We start from the raw sequence: 15,482 nt of genomic DNA, 5'->3' as shown, positions 1-15,482 counted from the left end.
AAGTAAGTGATATTTATCACCTATTTTAATACTCATATATGCATAGAGTCTAAGACCTCATTTTATTTTGTGTAATTCCTGAAAAGCTCTGTTTAATGTTCTCATGTTTTTGTTACTCGTACTGTGAAGGAATGGAAACTAGAGAGAAAGCGGCATTTCCTTTTTTATGTGGTGTGCGTAAAAAATGCTTAGAGTGAACTCATCAGAACTTCGACCAAAGTGCTTCTAGTTCTCCAGTTGTGTCTGAGCGGAGCTGGTGTGTTTTCTCAGTGGCGTCAGTGAGAATATGCTCTCAACCCTGTGCTCCAGGAAGCGTCAGGAGTTTGATCATTAGTTTAACTGTTAATTCACTAAAATGTGAGCCTTGCGGGGATTGTGAATGTGTGTTCAGCTTCTTCCCGTGCTTGAGACTTGGAACCCTCGGTCAGCGCTCCTTCAGTGGACAAGTCCCTCACCCTCCCCTCAGCGGCGCGGCCAAAACCGCACCCAGCGCCACGCACTGACGACGCCTGGCAGTCCCCGGGGAACCAGGAAAGGCCTGAGCAGAGCTGGAGGCAGAGAACTGTTGTCAGAACTTTAAAAAACTTTAAAAAATGTCCTTATGCTGTGTCCATAATGGTCCGTTTCATGTTAATATTTAGAATACTAAAGAAAGTTTCCGGTTATATCTCAAATTAAAAAAAAAAAGCAAAAGCAGAAAAATAAGATTCGCACAATGCGAGTAATTACTTAGGGACACCCGAATGGGCAGTAATATTCAGGGCATTCAGAGACACGAGCAGCTTTAGATAGAAAACTGGTGTTTGTGTCAGTGGGTCCCACTGATTGCTCATTGACTATATGATAGGTATTTCACTGGTGTTCTAATCCTGGTGCAAAAAAAGAAAGAGGGAAAGAAAAATACATGTATTGAGTTGGTTAATGATATATGCATAAAACAGATTTTAAAGATTTGCTTCTGGGTGGGGAGTTAAGGCAGGAAAGGAAGAGTGCTTTTCACCCGATACTTCTGTGCCTTTTAAATTTCAAACCACATGAATATTTTGTATATGTTTAATTCTACATTGTGACGTAAAGAAAAAGCCCGAAAACCCTCTGGTAGAAGCAGTGTTGTCTGTGGGGGGGGGGCTGCTTCGGTTCGTCATCTGTAGGGACGAAAGGTGCTCAGATGCTCTTGTTCAGTTGAGGAAGGGAAGAAGACACGAGGTATTGTTTTAGGCCACACCATTCTGTGTTCACTAATGCCCATGAGATGGTGCTCATACTCTTAAGAAGGAGAAGGACGTGAGATTTTCCAGAAAGAAAGATGTTAGTTGTCACCTACCTGCAGCTCCGACTCAAACAGCGTGGTGTCTAGTAAAATTCTGTGGCCACCGTTTGGGTTATTCAGAATCTATCTGTAAGGGCTTTACCTGTGTTTTCTGTTGCTGTGAAGTCTAAGAAAAGCGGGACTGGGAAAGCAGCTTGCCTCTCCCCATGGGTGGGGAGGTTTCCGGTGTGGTACCGTGGTGCCGTGGTGAGAAAGGAAGCCCTGGAGAGGACATCTGTTTTTTCCCCTTTTTCTTTACACTTGCAAATCTGTTAACGTAGAAAATACATACTATCCATTTATTAGTCACAAGATACCTTTCAGAAGCACTCAGAATTAAGAATATGAATGTGAATTTTTTCTTTCACCCCTAAACACGTATTTTTCATACTCCTGTATTTTTTTTTAAGATTTTATTTATTTATTTGACAGAGGTCACAAGTAGGCAGAGAGACAGGTAGAGAGAGAGGGGGAAGCAGGCTCCCTGCCGAGCAGAGAGCCCGATGCGGGGCTTGATCCCAGGACCCTGAGATCATGACCTGAGCAGAGGCTTTAACCCACTGAGCCACCCAGGTGCCCCCATACTCCTGTATTTTCAACTTTGTTTTGAAATCATTGTTCTTCATCATTTACTTGCCTCTTTTGCTTTCTTTGTAATTCATTTATGTAATTTCTGTGCAACCACATTGCTTTATTTTATTCATTTTTAGCTACTAATCATTCATTGTTAATAAATTAAATCTTTGTTGAATATATACTGTGGACCAGACGCTGTACTGAGCGCCAGGATCAAGAGATTTTCTTTAAAATCTAGCCATCAAGGATGGGTGGGGGCGGGGGACAAGGAAACGGAGGTAACCGTGGACTAGGGTTAGCGGTAGGCAGACATGGTAGCCCCACGTGGTGCCGTTGAGGATGGAAGAACACTTCCTGGCGGGCGGTAGTTCCTGGGCCCACCTGTGCTGTCAGAGTGAGCAAAGTAATCGGCACTCCTCGGGGAATCGAACTCAGCTGCCCTGGAGGGGACTGCTCACCTCTGGGAAAAGGCTCAGATGGCGCCGATGCCTCACTTCGGATCAGGACGTGGAGTTGGAGTTGAAAATAGAACTGTATAGAGAGAACACTTCCTTTGCCGGCGCACACAGTGGGGCTGTCGGAGCTGTGAAGGGTAGATGGTGCCCCGCTTTCTCATGGCTCTCAAGGACGGCGCCCCGTCACACAGATTTGACAGGTTTCGGAAATATATCAGAAGTGAGAAATGTGGTGATTGGAATGTTATTTTGTGTGCTCTACAATGAGCAGCAATTGTAACAGAATTTTTGTATTTACCGTGTGTTTTGTCTGAGAGCTCAGACCACAGCACGGCTAAGAGACTGTAGCAGTCTAAACCCTGCTGTGCTTAACTTCTGCGGCTCTCACAGCTTAGTTCCTGGTCCCAGGGACCAGAGAGTTTAACTGGCAACTTAATAAGCGAATCAGCAAGTTACCAAGGCATTAAAGTAGGTCAGAGAGACTCTACGTGGCCCTTTTAGGACTTTGCGTACCCACACTAGGTCGGCTTTCACAGCTGGGAGATGGTGTCATGATTCATTAGTTCTGTGAGGCATGTTTCCTTGTATGTTAACAGCTCTGAAATCAGAATAAATCTTTGATTGTCATCCTGTATGAGGCTGAATATAGTAGGTGAGAAGGGAAGGAGCGTTTGGGTATAAGGAATGGATGTCTTGGCACTGGTTCTTCTTCCTTTTCTCCACGCCATCCCCGTCATGGAAATTCATGCACAGGGCAGTGGAAATGTCAGTAGTTTACAGAGGTATAAAATGACAAAACCCAAAAAAACCCAGTGTCCCTTTCTGTCTACCCCCCACCCCACACGCATTCCATTCCGCAAAGCTAAGCACTTTCACTGTAGTTCTTACTGGAACTTACTGTCAGGAATGGGCGTTGGGATCACTTGGGGGATTCTTCAGCGGGTACGTGTGCAGGCCTCATCCCCAGAGACTGGGGTCCAGAGAACTGGATGGCCTGTGAGGCTGTACATTGAAAATGTCCATCAGTCCCTATGGCGCCTGGGCTCTACAGGTGGACGTTTGCCAGGAGAGCAGCCTGCCCTGAGGGGACGGGCCGTGTGTCTGCCTCATGGAATTGCTCTTCAGGATCATTCACAAAAATCCAGGGCTGCGCGGTGCAGAAATTTCTTTTATGTGACAAGAAAATGTTGCTTATAGATGATGATGTTAGCAACTTAAATGAAGTTAAACAGAAGCTAATGTGTCGCTGTCTTAATTTAAATTTTCTATATCCAGTTAGGTACATTGCATGATTAAAATTTGGAGAGTTCTTCGAAATGGAACCCTGAGAACTGAGAACCGTTAGTCGTTTTTAAGATGACCTTTTGTTCACTTGCTTTGTTGGCTTGCTTCAAGTACCATGACAAGAACGTCAGACTTGGCAAACGAAGCTTTTTCTTCTTTCCGCAGATGGCTCGGACTCCAGAGATAAGCCCAAGCTTTACCGCCTTCAGCTGAGTGTCACTGAGGTTGGGACGGAAAAGTTCGACGAGGACTCCATCCAGGTGCGTGGGCACGCCTCGAGCACCTTGGGCAGCTCTTACATTTGGGGGCCAAGGGGGAAGGGGCCCACGGTGCAGGCCTGCCACATGGTAACAATGCGTGGATGGGCAGACTGGAGAGACTTCATGTTTCAGTGTAAGTAACTACGTGCTCTGGGTCACTTCCTTTGCTTCAGCGTGAACAGAGCAGACTGAAATTATGTCCACTCTCCACCTCTGGAAACTTGACCTGGTCGTGGTGGTGATAACTTCATGGGTCTTTTTCAGGATTAGGGGAGGTAGCCTGCCCCTCGGTCTGATGCCCGTAGCAGTGGGCGTTCCCTGAACTGTAGATGCGACGTTAGCCAGATAGGGTTTTCAGGGACTTCGTGAAACAGGATAGCATGTTCTTTAAATGGAGGCCGGCCTTCCGTACCTGATTGAACTCAGCTGAGCTCCGGCAGCCCGCCCTTCCCCTGTGCGGTCAATTTCCCAGTCGCAGATGGTGGGTCAGGTTAGTTAGTGTCATTTTCAATTCTCACGTCCCTTCCTTCAGCACAGCAGTAAAACTGGTAACTAGAATTTGTAACCCTAATGCCCTGCACGGATTTATTCTTCCGTAGCTAGCGCATGTTTAAGACGACCGTGCACTGTCCAGTTCAGATTTACGGTGTGTCTTGAAGCAAGCCGCTCCGTGCTGAACATTATGTGTGCTATTACGTTGACACTATTTTGACAGTGTTTACTTATTTTTATACTGTGGGGAGGAATACACTTAAAAAGCACCAGAAATCTAGTTTGCTTTGTATTCATCATAAAAGGGGAACTCCTGGCTTTAAAATGCCGGGGGTTTGGTGTTTGTTTTTACGAGGCTGGAACTCATAACCTTGAGATCAAGACCTGAGCTGAGATCGAGTCAGCCACTTAACCAACTGAGCCACCCAGGCGCCCCAGAAATTCTGTTTTTAAATACCATGTCCTTTATGATGGATGTTCCTTTGATTTTATTTTAGCTCTTTGGATCAGGAATTCAGCCCCATCACTGTGACCTCACAAACATGGATGGAGTGGTCACTGTCACTCCGAGAAGCATGGATGCCGAGACTTATGTGGAGGGACAGCGCATCTCAGAGACAACCATGCTGCAAAGTGGGATGAAAGTGCAGTTTGGGGCCTCCCATGTGTTCAAGTTTGTGGACCCCAGCCAGGACCATGCTCTGGCAAAGAGATCTGCAGATGGAGGCCTGGCGGCCAAGGCTCCCAGACAGAAGCCTGGGTAACTGCTCTCCATCAGCTCTAAGAGCTTAGAGTGGCTCGGTTTATGTGTCAGAGAATCTGAATTAGGCGTATGTTACAGGTTGTTTCCGTTTTAAAATCAAAGTGTGGTTTGTTCTTGTTGATTTGGGTTGGTTGCCGAGGAAAGGAGAAAGGGATCCTGACTTTATTGTAAAATTGGAAGTTGTGGCTGGTTCTTAATAGTTTTAAATTTTGTTTTTTTAGCCAGTAGTTTATTCTTTTATGAAGCACTGTGGTATTTTATGTAATCATCCCCATATCACAAATTTTTGTGGAGGTGCCTTTTTCTTTTTTTTTTTTTCTTCCTCCACCTTTCTTTTTTTTTTTTTAATTTTCAGCGTAACAGTATTCATGGTTTTTGCACCACACCCAGTGCTCCATGCAATCCGTGCCCTCCCCAAGACCCACCACCTGGTTCCCCCAACCTCCCAACCCCCGCCCCTTCAAAACCCTCAGGTTGTTTTTCAGAGTCCAGTCTCTCATGGTTAACCTCCCTCTCCAATTTCCCTCAACTCCCTTCTCCTCTCCATCTACCCTTGTCCTCCGTGTTATTTGTTATGCTCCTCCTCACTTATTTGTGGAGCTGAGGTGTCTTTTTCTGTTCCTGGTTAAGGACACACCGTGTGAAGTCTCCGCTGGCAGAAGAGTATCTTAGCTCCACCTAGTGCCTGTCCGAGGACTTGCACTGTGGGCCATCACCGAAAACCACAGTCCTCGCTGGCCATCTAATCAAACTTCGTGCCTGGGGAAGGGAGTAAAACTTCCGTTTTGGTAGTGGTAATTTTTTAAAAGAATGCACAGTTTGGTCCCCTTGTCCGTCCTGCGGGCTGCGAGGGCGTGGTCTCTGCCAGTGGGCACAGCGCTGTGCCCCGGCTGCACCGTGTGCGTGCGGTCTCCCCGCGGCTGCCTGCACCGCTCTCTGTGACTGACATTTGCTTAGCCTCCCAGAGCTCATGCTCTGGGGCAGGTGCAAATTTGTAGTCTCTTCGTGCTGGTCTTTCAGCAGTTTCTCGGCGCTGTAAACTCTACTGTGATCGTTCCCGGAGGGTCATTAGTTCGTTCTGTGACCGTCTCGAATCCCTGCCCAGAAGAAGGATGAAAGGTGGCCAGTACAAGTAAGACTGAAGGTCTTGCTCCAAGATAACACTTTGTGGATCATCACACATGTTCCCCTAGGCACATGGGACATGGGAAATGTCATGGGCCGCTTGAGACCTTCTGTTCCCAGCTGCTCACCTCTGGTTCCGCATTTCGGCCAAGGACCAGTCCCTCGGTTCCCAAGGAAAACGAGCGTGGGCCTTGACTTCCCAAGGAAGCCCATTTCTGTCTGACTAGTCCTCTAGCTTTGAACAGAATGTGTCTCTAAACTCATCCTTCCGTTTTGTGTCTGGGAGGACCGGTTGTTTTCTCTTCCTTTGTTAGGATTGTATTTACTTATGAGCCATGTCCACGTTTCTTGGCCCTCATCGTGACCTCTGCGTGGCCCCTTTGCTTCAGCCGACAGTCCCGTTCAGGTGGTTTCCATTCTGACCTTCACTCTTCTTCAGGCCTGCGGCTTCTAGCACCAGATGGTGACAGGCCGAGGTACGCCTGAGAATCTTACTTGCCACTTACCTGTAGGGTGTTTGGCCAAAGAAGTCATCATGTGGAATGACTTCTTCCGGCTTGTTGCACGTGGTTTCTCGGGAGTCCCTGTGGTTTTCCCAGTCATGCTTCTTGCCTGAGTGTTGGATGATCCTTACTTTGGTGGTAGGAGTTGCTGAAGTGATGCGACTGTACCTGTCCCATCACTGCAGCTCTGGAGTTCTGCTCAGCAGGGTTGTCTGGTTTTCTGTATGCGAGGTCCCTCCCCAGCTGTTTTGCCATCGTGGCTCCTGCTTTGGAGGCCTGCCGGTGTCTGTTCTCATCTTGTGTCTGGCCAAAAGCAGAGTCATACTAAGAACATGGCTTTGGTTTCTTTGATGGAAATATGGTGTGAAACTTTATGTGCGTTCTTATATTTTTTTCCTTACAGACCTGGTGAAAATGGCTCAGTGGTGGAATATGCCAGTACTTACATGTCCATCCATAAACCAGAACGAACTTTCATTTTTTTTTATAAACACCAATTTTGTCCCACTGTCAAGCTATTGTACAAATGTCTAGGTAGATAACCCATGGATTTTTTTTCACAGGCATGTACCTGTGTTTTGTTATTGAAGTATAATGACCTGTCAGTTTCAGGTGCAAAGGGTAATGACGAATATGTGTATGTGTTGCTAAGTGGTCACCACAGCAAGTCCAGTTGCCATCATCACCCACCGGCCATGGGTACTACTTTCTTGTGATGAGAACTTGCAGGATTAGCTCTCTTAGCAACTTAATTACTAGGACTTCTTTTTCTTTTTTTCTTTTTTAAGATTTTTTTTTTAAATTTATTTATTTGACACAGAGAGAGAGATCACAAGTAGGCAGAGAGGCAGGCAGAGAGAGGGGGGAAGCAGGCTCCCCGCTGAGCAGAGAGCCCGATGTGGGGCTTGATCCCAGGACCCGGAGATGATGACCTGAGCCGAAGGCAGAGGCTCTGAGCCACTGAGCCCCCCAGGCGCCCCTGGCTAGGACTTCTGATACTGTGTTGAGTGGACACAGTGATGACGTGGCCAGAGTGGGCATCCTTGTCTTGCTCCTGATCTTGGAGGAAAGGCCCTCAGCTCTTGATCATTGAGGAGGATGAGTCTGTGGCCATGTCATGTATGGCCTTTACTGTGTGGAGGTACATTCCCTCTGTACCCACTTTGTTGAGAGTTCTTACTGTAAGTGGATATCAGATTTTGTCAAATGCTTTTTCTGCATCTGTTGAGTTGCTTGTGTGGTCTTTATCCTTTATTTTGGTCATATGGTGGAATTCACGGACCGACGTGTGGATGTTGAACCATCCTTGCTTGCATCCCTGGAATAAATCCTGCTTGATCTTGGTGTGTGATCCCTTTCATGTAATGTTGAACTCAGCTTGCTAGTATGTTGTTGAAGATTTTTGCAACTCTGTTCATCATTGATACTGGCCTGTAATTGTCTTTTCCTGTGCCCTTGTCTGGTTTTGGTATCAGGGTAATGCTGGTCTCGTAAAATTAGTTTGAAAGAGGTCCCTCCTCTTCTCATTCTTGGAGAGTTTGAGAAGGATTGGTGTTCATTCTTTGAACCTTTGGTGGAATCCTCCAGTAAAGCCATCTGGTCCTGGACTTCGGTTTGTTGGGTGGTTTTCAATTAACGATTCGATCTCCTCGCGAGTAATCCGTCTGTTCAGATTCTCTGTCTCATCACGATTCAGTCTTGGTAGTTTGTGTGTTTCTAGGACTTCATCCATTTTTCCTAGGTTGTCTGGTTTGTTGGTGTATAGTTGTTTCTAATGGACTGTTACGTTTCTGGGTACCAGTTATAAAGTCTTCTCTTTTAATTTCTGGTTTTATTTCCTTCTCTCTAGTAACGTCGGGCTTTGTTCTTTGTTTCTAGTTCCTTGAGGGATACATGATGCATGTGTTCTTAATTGCAGATTTCAGGGTCTGTGTCCTCAAAGCCTTAGTGAATGGTGGACTGGCAGGGTAGCACAGTTGGATGTTGATGGTCAGGGTGGGACTCCTGTCGGTGCATTCAGTGCCCTCATTAACCTCTCTGTGTGCGTATTCGTGGAGTACCTGTGTCACATGTCAGTGTGTCCGTGTGCTCTGGGCTGAGGAGGCTGAGACATGGTTCCTACCCTCCGCGGTCATACTTAGATAATGTTATTAAAATCATGAATGAAGTCCCTTTGTAATCATTTACAAATCCAAAGTGTAGTACAAATGGGTCCATGTGAAACTTTAAAGTCTTGTTAGCTTTGGGGGAAAAAATAAAGAGCTTTGCATGGTGTTGAGTAAGTTTGTTATGTTAGGATGAGAATTACAAGTGGGGTCAAGAAGGCTTGGGCGGTGTTTCTGTACGTCGATAGCATGGATTTAGGGATAGGTCTGATGTATATGTAGCCTTTGATAGATGACGGAGATGAACTATCATACCCCTGCTTTCATTATCAGAGGCAAAATAACATGAGTTTCCCAGTCAAACCATTAGAAACTAGGAAAATAGTTTCTGTGTTCTGTGAATATCTTGGTGACAGAGGGTAGGTGACAGAGTATTTAGCTTCGAGTACAAGCTTTTACTTCTCCAGTTTGTATTTTGAACTGTGATCATTGTTCAGTGTTACAAGATGATCTTATTTTCATAGTGATAAGGTAGAGGAGGAAGTTGTACCTGGTTTTCTAATTTGAAGAATTGTTTTAAACTTCTGCATCACTTGGGGTTTCATTTTGTAGATTGGGGTTAAATACAAGTTTAAAGCTACTACAGCGCCATGACACTACATGGTTGTCTCTCAGGTAACAGAAGAGATTGTCATTCTTTTTGGTACCTGGGGCAGGAGCCCAGGAGATTGAAGCACTAACCCATTCTGTTGGTTTCCAGGTGTTCTTAGGGCTTTTTTAAACCCCCCTTTTCTGGGGCCTTTCTCTTGGGCTGGGATTAATGGATTGTATTTATCCTTATTTGTGCCAAACAACCCTAGCTTGCCTCAGGTTATTGACTCTTCAAAATGAGATTTTGTTTGCTCTGCACTTTTCATAATGGTGGTTTTAAAAATTTGGTATTTTTAGATATTCTAAAAAAATTGTTTAAAATAGAATAATTCTTGATCTGATTACTAACATTATACAGAAGTTCTCCATTTCTTTATTATCGCCTCAGTACTGGTATCCATGAGCTTTTAAAAAGTCATCAGATTGATTTCTGGAGGATGGCAGCTTCCCACCTGTGCCTTATCCTCCTGTGAACATGGTTGCCCTCCCTGTGTCAGCACGTGGGCTCATGGCACTGGAGACCTCTGCACTCATTTATGTGCTGTGACGTGATGAAACAGCTTGCTTTTTTCCTTTATGGTTCTTTCCAATTTATTGTTATTAAAATATAGTCTTAAAAAAATAAGATCCTGAGAGTATCCAGTGTGTAGCAGTAAGAAAAGTTCATAAAGTTTTTTGTTTTTAAAAGATTTTATTTATTATTTGAGGGAGAGAGAGAGTGCATCAGAGTGGGAAGCAGGCTCTCCACTGAGCAGGGAGCCTGATGTGGGGCTTGGTCCCCTGGAATCATGACCTGAGCCAAAGGCACATGCTTAACCAGCTGAACCACCGAGGCGCCCGGAAAAGTTCAAAAAAATTTTAACAGCTTTTTTAGTCTGTAACTTTGTATAAGCTGAAAATTGATTGATTTCTTGAAGCTCTTTGAATTGGGATATTTAGCCGTTTCTTTTGTATTACTGAGAAAAAGGTTGTCTTATCATTTGAGAGTTACTAATTCTACGTATTTCTTTTTTCTTTTATCCTGAAAGAATTGTTCAAGAGACAACTTTTGATTTAGGAGGAGATGTTCACAGTGGAACAGCGTTACCAACAAGCAAGGTAGGTGACTTACATGACCTGCTGGGACTATGTTTGTGTAGTATTATAGGACACCGTGGATGAATGACTGGTAATACACTGGTGGGACGGTTGTGAAGACAGAGAAGACCACACAGTGTTCTCTAGCAGGGTGGTGCTAATCTGTCGTGGTGTCTTGTAGTGACACGTGATGGGCCCGAGGCTGGGGGCTGGGCTTTCTCCTCTCAGCAGTGCATCCTAGGCTCAGCCTCGGTCCCAGCAGCCCTTCTCCACCCGGTGCCCTCCGAAGGTCATGACCCTGCTCTCATCCGCTTTTGCTGTGCGGGCACTTGGCTTCCGCAGTTCCCCTCATCTCGCATGATCAGGGAATCTGTCCTCATTTTGGTTCTCTATTGCTCACTAACAGACCACCCCAAAACGTAGTGAACTAAACAAAACAGCCCCCGTTGTCTTTACAGCAGTTGTGCAGTGAGGTTTGGACTCTCCAGAGCTGCTTGTTTGCTGGTCTCGCTGGCGGTGACTTGCGTTGCTGCGGTCAGCTTCTCGTGGGCTGGCTGCTGGGCTGGCTCCTGGGCTGACTGGGCCTCCCCGTGTCCGTCTTCTCAGGTTCTCTCCGCGGGAGCAGCCAGACGTTTTGGTGCTTCAGAGCATCCCGGAAGTGACAGGCCTTCTTAGGCTGGGGCCAGAGCTGGGGCCCAGCTTTGCTTCCCTAACCTTCCATTGGTTAAAGCCAAACACAGGCCTAGTGATGGCTCGGGGAAGGGGCTGCTCCCGGGGTGGCTGGCCGAGGCTGCGTCCACAGTGCCCGGTCCGCTGTGTGTTTCCCTCTCTTGGCCTGAGCCAGGTCAGCACCACCTACTTGGGGCACTTCGTTATTTCAGCCCTGGGGTGTCGCCGTCCCGATTTCTCCCACCTCGGTGCTCAGTCCTCCTGGGTCTCCTCTGTTGGTGTCTTCTCCACGGCTTCCTCCACTTGACGCCTCACGCTGGTCTCAGACATAGGGCCCCTTCTCTCCCGTGTGGCCGTGTTCCCTGGGTGATCTTACGCAGTCAGGGAGTTAAAGTGCATCTAGACATTAATTACTCTAAACTATCTTTGGCCCTGACCTCTGCAGACTCCAAAGGCTTGCTTACTACAGCGGTCATGTCGTCTAAGACGTGTATCAATTCTAACATGGCTGAAACAGAACTAGCTTTTCTTTGTTTCCCTGATCCTTCGCCATCTCAGTAAACGATCTGCTCATCAAGGCGTTGTCCCCACAGAAGTCCGGCACTGGTTATCCTGGGTTCCTTCCCTTCCCTCAGCCTCCACGTTCAGTCACTGGCAAGTTCCGTTTGCTCTTCCTCTGGAATAGTCCACAAGTGCCTGTCTCTGTCTGTCACCCCGTGGGTGGTCAGGCGGAGGCTCCAGGTGTCACACGGCAGGGAGTCTGCGTGGCTTCTGACCTTTCCTCTGCTGCCCTGGCCGGTCAGTCTTCTCCAGGGGCCAGGCTGCTGTTGTGAAAACGGGAACTCGACCCTGTGACTGCCCTGCTTTCACAGCCGCTCGCCCCCACATCCCCCCCACTCTTGCCTCCGGCTCGCACAGCTCCTTCTGACCCGGCCACACCGGCCGCACGCCTCTACCCCGTCTGAAGGCTCAGGCGTGTTGCTCGTCCTACAGGATTTCTTCCCACGGGTTTTCCTGCAGCTAGCCCCTCCTGATGCGACCTCCACTTCCATGTCACATCCTTGAGTGTCCGGGCGTAATCGCCCCTTACTTGAATGCCTGCGCCGGCCTGCACAGCCATCGGATCTGGCCGCGGCGCCCACAGTGCAGCGTGAGCTCGGCACAGGCAGGGTCTCACCGGGCGGGCTCGCCGCTGTGCCGCTCGTGCTCTGGGAGCGCGCAGGGCACCGGGAGCCGCGGCGCAGAGCTGCTGAGCGACCGTCTGAGCAGGTGCTCTGGGAACCAGATGGGACTGTCCTCAGACAAAGCTGAGTTTCTAAGGGGCGCCTGGGAGTCTGATTTCACCTCAGGGCTCTGCGCTCCGCAGGGTGTGGTGGTGACGATCCTCTCTCCCCCTGCCCCTCCCCTCCACGCGTGCACATGCACGCTCGCTTGCTCTCATGCTCTCTCTTCAAATAAATGAGATCTTTTTTAAAAAAAGTTTAGTTTTGGGGCGCCTGGGTGGCTCAGTGGGTTAAGCCTCTGCCTTCGGCTCAGGTCATGGTCTCAGGGTCCTGGGATCGAGCCCCGCATTGGGCTCTCTGCTCAGCGGGGAGCTTGCTTCCCCCCCCCCCCCCCCGCCTGCCTCTCTGCCTACTTGTGATCTCTGTCTGTCAAATAAATAAATAAATAAATAATCTTAAAAAAAAATAATAAATAAAGTTTAGTTTCTTTTAAAAGTGTATAGTTAAAACAGAAAACTTGGTCAGTTAAGAAAAAGTAGAGAAATGAAAATCATTCATCCACAATTTATAGTTGGCTATTGGTAACACTTTGACAGATCCTTTTCTGAGCTCTTTACGTCACCGATGTGTTCGTTTATACACTTGCAAACGATCAGGTATCCACGCGCACAGACAAACCTTTCTGTCCTATGGCCTTTGGCTCTGATTTCGTAAGCATTTTATTTGAAAATGGGCTAAATTTATTTTGTAATGTGTTAGCTTATAAACATACCCTAACTTCTCTATTGCCTTTTCACTTATTTACAACAGTAGTCTGATCTGATGTTCTTATTTCTGTGAATGTATTTTATGGAAGTAATCACTGTGTGTGAATGTATATATTTACAAGCGTGGTTGTCAGGATGCCCTGTCCTGGTGAACATTTTAAACAATGTAATCAAGGATTAGTTGGATGAACTTTGGTAAACAACAAAATGTTACACAACCATTATAGTTGTGTAACATAAAAATATTGTTAGATGTTTACAACATATGAGAAAGTATTTTTTACAAAGTAGGTTGTATGACCTCTTTTATGAAAAATAAAAATCATAAAGAACAGTAAAGATAAATACAGCCCAGTGTAACTCTCTGGTTGGTAAGACAAGAATGATTTCTGTTATCAAGCTCAATTTCTATAATCAAATATAATGAGAAATTTGACACAAAATTTTTGCACAGTGAATTTCTTTGTATAATTTTGCTCTGTTTTCTTACTCATATAGGTTGCTTATCTGTTTTGTCTGCCATGGGTGGGTTAGCAATGTGCTCTGTGTGGAGGAGTTTAAACGTACAGTTCTAGGCTGCTGGAAGTGGGCTTTTGCTTCTGTACTGTTTGTCATTGGACGTTGAACTATGATGATTTTTAAACACTTTCTGAACAAGTAAAACAAAGACCCTGACTTTACGTTGTGTATGTTCTCTCCGCTCTCTCCTTCCTTAAAAGAACTTTTTGGAGGAGTTGCTGCGGTTCCTGTCCTGTTAGAGGAGCCCTTGCGCACATGTAGCCCCCTTCCTGACTGTGTTTAAAGCACACGTCTAGCTCTCGGAAAAGGAAAGGGGCTGCGGGCTTTACTGCTCTTTCAATGACAGTGTGTTTGGGGGCATGAGACTGCGCACTGGCATCCTCAGTGGTGCCGTGCCTTCCACTCTCTGCCCCTGCCCTGCTTCCCTCTCCTGCCTTCCCCTGACTGGTGGCCTGGCATCAGATCTTCACCAGCAGCGGTCAGCGTACGCCTGGGTGGTCCGCATGGTGTTCTCAAGTGCTCTGTGTCTCCCCTGGCTTAGAGCGCCACGAGGCTGGACGGCGACCGGGCAGTGCCTGCCTCCGGCTCGGCGGAGCGTGGGATGGTGAAGCCGATGATCAGAGTGGAGCAGCAGGACTACCGCAGGCAAGAGAGCAGGTAGGAAGCCACTCAGCTTTCAGCAGGAAGGAAGTGGAAATGTTCCCAGAAAGCGCTTGGGGTAGAGATTATTGAATCGACTGAGGTTTGGCTGACGTTTGTAGCGAGTTATTTTGTTTTCACGTTACTGAGCTGAACAGAGACTGAGCTCCACAAGCAGGGGTCCCCTTACCCCTGGGCCACTGTGTCGTCTGTCCGGGTGAAATGGGGAGCACTTAAAGATGTTTCTGTTTTAAATGGGCTATTCTGTGAAACATGGAGAAAGGGACTTTTCCTGGATGTTACTATTTGATCATTTTTATATTAAGATAATCTAATCATTTCCCCCATCCATATACAAAATCCTCCCATATTTAAATATATGAAGCCAGGCATGCCTTCAGGTGGAGTTTTTAGGATTTATCAAGTGCCACGTTACTGTGTCTTACATTCTGTCGAAAAGCATGGCCGTGAACGTCTGCTTCTCCTGCCGTGCTTCTTGCCTAGTGTTCTTGAACAGAGAACATCTGCCTTTTGTTATTTCCTTTTCTTATGATTTTTAAGGACATACTGTCTTTATTAGAATTCTACTTCCTTGTGACTTTTAACATTGTTTAAAGTTGCAAAGGGATGTCCGTGCCTCACACGTTGAAATAACAGGCGCTGAGCTCCAGGTGTGGCTCCGGCGCTTCTCCGGCAGGGCTCTGAACTCGCAGACAGCAGTCGGAAGAGCTCAGGGGTGCCGTGCACGTCCCCTCTTCATGGCAGCGGAACTGAGCTGGGGGTGTCCGTCTCCTGGTGCCGTTCTAGCTGTTCTCCCTCGGGTCCCCTAAGGGAGGCAGGTGACTGGCCGCACTCGCGCTTTCATTTCGTCTTCCAGCAGAGGGCGCTGTGCGTTGTGTGTTTGTCATCTCTGTTAACGCAGGAACTCCGTTACAGGTGGATGCGGGAATCTCAGGGTTTTCCCTTGTTTTTGTCCTGCACTTTGGGTTAGTATTCAAGATTTTTGTTGGCCGTGTGAATTCTTTTAGGTGTAATGGTAAGTCTACTTTCTGTGTCTGGACTTGT

At 47.0% G+C, this 15,482-nt stretch overlaps 1 protein-coding gene across 13 annotated transcripts in view; it reads left to right on the top strand.

The window, feature by feature from the left end:
• Nucleotides 1-15,482, top strand: part of AFDN (afadin, adherens junction formation factor) — a 136,455-nt gene that overhangs the window by 65,250 nt on the left and 55,723 nt on the right. For all 13 annotated transcript variants that reach the window (XM_080805330.1, XM_080805329.1, XM_080805337.1 and 10 more), the window contains exons 9-12: nt 3,790-3,884; nt 4,874-5,136; nt 10,552-10,621; nt 14,320-14,435. In XM_080805330.1, the coding sequence (XP_080661456.1) occupies nt 3,790-3,884; nt 4,874-5,136; nt 10,552-10,621; nt 14,320-14,435 (544 nt within the window). The remainder of the gene's footprint in view (nt 1-3,789; nt 3,885-4,873; nt 5,137-10,551; nt 10,622-14,319; nt 14,436-15,482) is intronic.

This window comes from Martes martes (assembly GCF_963455335.1).
Source record: "Martes martes genome assembly, chromosome: 6".
Lineage (NCBI taxonomy): Eukaryota > Metazoa > Chordata > Mammalia > Carnivora > Mustelidae > Martes > Martes martes.
The sequence above is the reverse complement of the archived record's forward strand: the minus strand, read 5'-3'. Positions and strand labels throughout refer to the sequence as shown.